At 44.8% G+C, this 6,098-nt stretch overlaps 1 protein-coding gene across 1 annotated transcript; it reads left to right on the top strand.

Annotated features, from left to right (window-relative positions):
* Window positions 1–1,700: 1,700 nt before the first annotated feature.
* Window positions 1,701–5,721, top strand: LOC123125483 (deubiquitinase DESI2). The gene is made up of 4 exons (XM_044545967.1): window positions 1,701–2,088; window positions 2,198–2,459; window positions 4,092–4,159; window positions 5,313–5,721. Exons 1-4 carry the CDS (start codon window positions 1,954–1,956, stop codon window positions 5,574–5,576), a joined length of 729 nt encoding a protein of 242 aa, XP_044401902.1. The 5' UTR covers window positions 1,701–1,953; the 3' UTR covers window positions 5,577–5,721.
* Window positions 5,722–6,098: the final 377 nt, after the last annotated feature.

Below are 6,098 nucleotides of genomic sequence, written 5' to 3'. Positions count from 1 at the left end.
CTTCCACCCCCGGGTGCCAGCCCCCCTACAGCCGCGGCCTGGGCAAGGCCCCTTACCGGTCCGAGTGCCCGGGCTTTCACCTCCCGGGTACCCGACCTCACCTGGCCCGAGGGCGCGACCCCCTGACCGGTCCGGGTGCCCGGCCCATCCACCACTGGGTGCCCGGCCCTCCCTAGCGCCTCTCCCTCCGGGTGCCCGGGCCACTTTACCCTGGGTGCCCAGACTCCTCCGAATATGCCTGCGTGCACTTTGGGAAAATTAACCCTTGTACCCTCATTTCCTCTTATTTCTTCCCTAGCCTATAAGTACTCCTCATCTAGCTCATTACTAGGGTTAGCAAAGCATTAGATAGACAAAGAGAGAGCTTTGCCCATCTTCCTCTTCTTGGATATCTAGACCTCCTCTTGGAGAAGCTCCTCTTGGAGAAGATCCTCTTGTGGATATCAAGGCCTCCTCTTGGAGAAGGATCCCCATCATAGGATCATCAAGACCTCATCTCCCTTGAGGATTTGGGAAGAACTTTTGTGCTTCTTTCCTTAGATTGATCTTGTATACTTGTGGATCTCATGTATGCTATCCTAGTGGATGTGTGATTTGGGTTTGTTTGAGTGATTTCCCCCTTGTGTTCTTGTGTGCTCATCCCTCCCCCCCCAAGTGTGAAAATATCCCTCCTAGGGTTTCACCCTACAACATTAGGCCTTGTAATGCGTGTAAGCGCTAGCTCATGTAATCATCATCTAGTTTCATTTTCGTTGGCTAGGAATGATTTGGCTTCGGATGGAATGGTTTGAACTCGTTGTGAGGGTGGATCAGAGGAAATCACACAACAACATTGTACTTCGTTGTTTTGAGAGTTCGCCTAGCCCTAGCTTAACCAAGAGAGTAAGGGGACGCTCGCAATTTGGTATAAGAGACATTGACCCTTGAGCTTCTGTGCCATCCGCATAGTACACGTTTCAAGGTGCAGTGGCAGGCGCAAGTGATGGAGGAGCTCAACTCATGCCGGAAGCGAAGCTGATCTACAACCTCCTCAAGGGTGGTCTTGCGGAGGATGTCGACAAGCGTCTTCAAGATTACCGGGATGGAGTCATCCAGGCCGTCGGCAAGCTGCTAGAGGAAAATACCACTCGCCCCTCTTCGCCACTCGCATGGGCGAGGTACATGATAGGGGAAACATAGGTGCTCCCATCCATGGGGTGCTCCCCATAGTCCAACTTAAAAATATCAAGGTGCTCCCATCCTTGGGGTGCTCCTCATGCTCCAACTTCAAAACATCAATTTTAAATGTTTTAAAAAATTCATAAAAAATGTGATGCTCACAAGGAATGTGACTACAACCCCTAAAATTTACAGACCCAAATTTGAAATGTACATTGAGAAACAAAAAAAAAATGACAGATTCAGATATGAATAGTGTCAAATGTTGCCTTTGCCTTTTTATGACACTATTTATGCTAGATTTCACATTTTCGTTGCTCAATTTTCATTTAGAGTTTGGATCTAAAAATTTTAGGACTTGTAGTTACCTTTCTCGTGAACATTCATAATTTTTTTTCAGAATTTTTGAGGCATTTAAAATTGATGTTTTGAAGTTGGAGCATGGGGAGATGGGAGCGCGTGATATTTTTCCGTACGTGATAAACTGAGTGGTGTCTCTATTTTTTTAGAAGTTGCCAGCGACCGTGCAATGGAACCAGCGGCAACAGGAAAGAAAAAGGAAAGCTGGTAATAGAGGCCCAATGGTCAGTGGCCGTAACTCGAAATGTTCCCGATCCCATCGCCGATAAGAATACCCGTACCGAGGACGTGACCCCCACGGCCACCACCTGCAAAGCAACCACCCGCCCGCCGACGATTCGACCCCCCTACCCGGTTCACCCCAACCGCTCCGCCGCCGTCGCCGCCGGAGAGTGGGAGGAAGGGCCGGAGGGGGAGGGGCTGCCCGTCGACGAGATGAAGGAGGTGGTGCTCCACGTGTACGACGTGACCAACAGCGACTCCGAAAAGACCAACAACACCATCCTCCAGATCAACCGCATCTTCAAGGACCGCATCGGCCTCGGCGGCATCTTCCACAGCGCCGTCCAGGTCCTCCCCCCTGCGCCCCCGCTCGCCCGGATCCCGGCGACGTATTCTGCCTGCTTGCCCCTTCTTCCTCCAGATCCCCAATTCTCATTTCCCGATGTGTCGCGTGCAGGTCTATGGCGAGGAGGAGTGGTCGTTCGGGTTCTGCGAGAACGGCAGCGGGGTGTTCAGCTGCCCCGTGAGCAAGAACCCCATGTACACATACCGCGAGCGCATCGTCCTCGGGGAGACGGAGTGCACCATAGCCACCGTGAACAGGATCCTGCGCGAGCTCAGCCGCGACTGGCCAGGGCACTCCTACGACCTCCTCTCCAGGAACTGCAACCACTTCTGCGACGTGCTCTGCGACAGGCTCGGCGTCCCCAAGCTTCCAGGTAAAGAATCGGAGGAGTTTTATCTTTTTGTTGCGAAATCGAGGAAATTAGTAGCTTTGTTCTTCTGATTAGCCACTGGAGTGGTAGTAGTCAGTACCGATAGGTGGATTACAAATGTATATCTGGCCCTGAAAGGACACCAAATCTCTGGTGGTAAAAGTAATTCACAACTTTATCGATGCCGTCAAATCGATAGGAGGATTCCAGTTTAGCTAATGAGGTTGGCTTGACTAGGAAAATAAAATGAAATTGAATTGGATGATGTGGTGACGCTGAGCCTTTCGCGGATAGTTTGGGGATAGTTTTCAGCTAGCAGATAGTCAGAATGTCTGTTTATGCATTTCACCTTGTATCTTTCAACTACGTTGCTGGTTAATCGCAACCGTTAAACGGGAACCAGTAGCAAAAAGGAAGAAAAATTAAAGCTGGTAGCAGGGGCCCAATAGTCAGTGATCGTAACTCGAAATGTTTCTGTTCCCATCACCATATTGTTTAGCTAATTGCTGTGGTAGAAGCCAAGGGCATAGAGTTTCGTATATTGCTACTCAGCTGATCGGTGATGTTGAAGTGTTCAACTTCAGCTTCAGGAGTGGAGTGGACTTGTTTGAGAGCTGATGATCGGTTGTGCAGATTAAGCGGAAGGGATTGTGTTATCTCGAAGGTGTTAAATGTCTTGGGAGGAGAGTGGATGTGGCTGGAAAGAGTGGTGCGGGGTATAAGGACTATTTAGCTAATATTGCTTTCACTTGAAGTTGTCAATTGTCTTACAAGTAGAGGAGATTCACCTCAACATGATAGGACTGGTGCCCATGGCCTTTTAAGACCATGAGGAGCTATCTATCTTCCGCTGGAACTCTATATTAGCTTGTACAACGTGCAAGGCTCAGTTTACGTTGCTGAACTGTGCTGCCTGAAACTTGTTTTGCGATCTGATTTGGAATAGTAAGAAAAACAGGGAAAAAACTAGTTAACCAAATACTACCTCCGTCCCATATTAATTGACGCTCAAACGGATGTATCTAGACATATTTCAGTGCTAGATACATCTGTTTGAGCGTCAATTAATTTGGGACGGAGGGAGTAATAAATAGTCAAAAACTTGTTGGGCAAATGGGGTTATCGTAATCCACTGCTACGCCATGTGTGATCTAAGTGTCTAGGTTTTATGAATTCTGGAGCCTGGGAGCCTTGAGTTTTTCACCATTTAGGTTTAGTAGCAGTCTAGCAGCCCATTTCTGTGTACTAGGGCCACGTGAAGTCAATTATGCTATGTTCGATTGGTTTTAGTGTGCTCGACTGGGAACTATTTTTTTTTGGTTAGTACTATTATAGTATGGAAATTGGGATTTCGGAAGATAAACTGATGTTCCCTCACACCTGAAGCTTTGCTATAAGATGATTAACGTATAAAAAGTCCTTAGGATAAGATTATTAATGTGTGAAAAGTGAAAACTACATAGATATTGCATGAATATTAAGCTATATGCCACTAGACGCCTTGAGTGATGGAGAAATCATTCTTTCCCGATTGTTATCCATCTTGCTAGCATGTAGTATTCCCATTCAGATTTGAAATGACTTAACAATTGATTTATTTTTTATTTGACTGACCTGGTATATTGAACCTTGCAGGCTGGGTTAATCGTTTTGCCAATGCTGGCGATACTGCTGTGGTGGTAGCTGAGAATACAGCAGTTAAGGTGTGTATTTAATCTGTTCGTATGTGCGCCAGTCCTTTTGTCTTCTGATAGCACAACTGTTGTATTCGTCGACTACTTCCATGATTATTTGCCGTGTTACACTATCCTAACTGTTATGAGTTTAGTTCGTTCTGCGTTGCATAGATATTTCATAACAGTATCTCAGCAGTACATCATTGTTACAATCTGCAAGTTAAGGGGCATATCGACGGAGATACCAGATTTAGGCCCTGCCCTCATTTTCAAATATGGTACTTCGAAGCAATTTATTTTTGTCATAGATGTGACAAATTGTCATCGCAATTGGTTCATACCAGCCAATATCTTGGCATATAAGCAATTATGGTTTTCTTAGTCCTTGACCTCATCATTAAATCAAGGATCATTGTATTACCTCCTACCTTTTTTTGTGACTGCATGGCATGCAAAATTAGGGTTGGTTTAGTGATAGTGACTATGCAACGCAGAACGCACTGCATGTGGTCGAGTGTTAGTGCCGGCAAGTCCCGAATGTCTGAACCATGCAGCCACCATATGAATGCACAGAATTTGCGGCCATGCTGCATAATCGTTTGTTTGACTTTGTACCTGTTCTTTTCTCATATTAATGTGATGGTACAAGTAGATGTTAAAACTTAAGAAAAATGCATACTACAAGCAAGTGAAAATCAGTTTTTACCTAATCAGTTAAGTTTTTGCCAAAAAAAATAATTAGTTTGGCCTTTGCATGCTTTCTTTTTTAGTCTCGGTTCATGCCATGTCCATCTTGGATACTTGACTAATTTGAATGTACATTTATTTGCTTTTTAATATTATAATTGTGTTCTTCAATTGAACACAGCTAGCTTTAAAAGTAATGTTGCAATTATCTGTTCTATTTGGTTGTCTCGCTCTTTGCTTCCCTGATTTTTCGTACGTTTTTTGTTCATATTTTTTTCATCAAGATGCTATATGCTCGTTAAATACCCTATGCATTTATTAGTTTTTGTATTTCATGCCTTTGGATTGAAGCTTTGAAATAACGTTTACGTGTACTGTTATGGGTTCATTGTTATTCACTTATTCCATACTTTTCCCATTATCTTGCTTATACATATTGTATTGATTATTCTCCTTGACATGATTTTTCTTGTTGCGACTTTATGTTTTGCAGTTCAGGCAGGCTAAAACAGAAATTGTCAATGCTAGTAGAGTAGCATATAGATTTATGGCAGGCCTGACTTCGAAAAACCAGGCTTCCCAAGAGTCTCCGGGTGAACAAAATAGAGACAGCCCTACTTTCCAAGGAACATGGTTCAAGAATGTTGTTTCAGCTGGGGCGAAGCCATCTACAAGCGGGTCAACTCCCTCGCAAGAAGCTGATGATGCACGCCCCTTGCAGCACCAACAATCGGCAGAGCAACCAACAAGGTTGTAGCCGCTGTCACAGCAGGCCTACCGACCGTTGTATTGAAATCTGTAGTGTAACAGTAGCAAACATTTGTTCAAACTTGTTTATTCATACATGACTCTGTGTCTCTGCATTGCAACTGAAAGCATCAAATGTGAAACATACTCTTCTAGCTTGACAAGCTCACTAACCAGGCTGATAACTTCCCGAAGGTGCCCAAGAAAACACTTGCCTTCCATTTAACTAGATGCACTACTCACTAGTGACCATAGCTAAGGGAGTATGGTGGCGCCGACGTTTTGGTAGTTTAAATTAAACTGGCAAAACGTCCTATATTAGTGAACAGAGGGTGTAATTCTCACAGGTATTAAGGTCTTCTTGGATGTGGCTTTTAAATGCTTCAAGATCCTTGGAAGGCAGTCTTGTACAATTACTGGCATTTTTTCTTCCGAGGAAACACAAAGGACCTTTGCGTTTCTTTGCATTGAAAAGGAGCAAGTTCAGTTACAACCGTCGAGGACGCGCGGGATAATTACTGGCATTGGTTTG

This window comes from Triticum aestivum, chromosome 1B (genome assembly GCF_018294505.1).
Source record: "Triticum aestivum cultivar Chinese Spring chromosome 1B, IWGSC CS RefSeq v2.1, whole genome shotgun sequence".
NCBI classification, from domain to species: Eukaryota; Viridiplantae; Streptophyta; class Magnoliopsida; order Poales; family Poaceae; genus Triticum; species Triticum aestivum.
This window is presented reverse-complemented; position numbering and strand designations above follow the sequence as displayed.

What these genes read in the sequence shown, in the direction of transcription:
- LOC123125483 (XM_044545967.1), top strand. Translation starts at nt 1,954, where the DNA reads ATGAAGGAGGTGGTGCTCCACGTGTACGACGTGACCAACAGCGACTCC. An exon ending in CGGCGTCCCCAAGCTTCCAG is followed by an intron (nt 2,460 to 4,091) that starts GTAAAGAATCGG and finishes TGAACCTTGCAG; the next exon opens with GCTGGGTTAATCGTTTTGCC. An exon ending in CTGAGAATACAGCAGTTAAG is followed by an intron (nt 4,160 to 5,312) that starts GTGTGTATTTAA and finishes TATGTTTTGCAG; the next exon opens with TTCAGGCAGGCTAAAACAGA.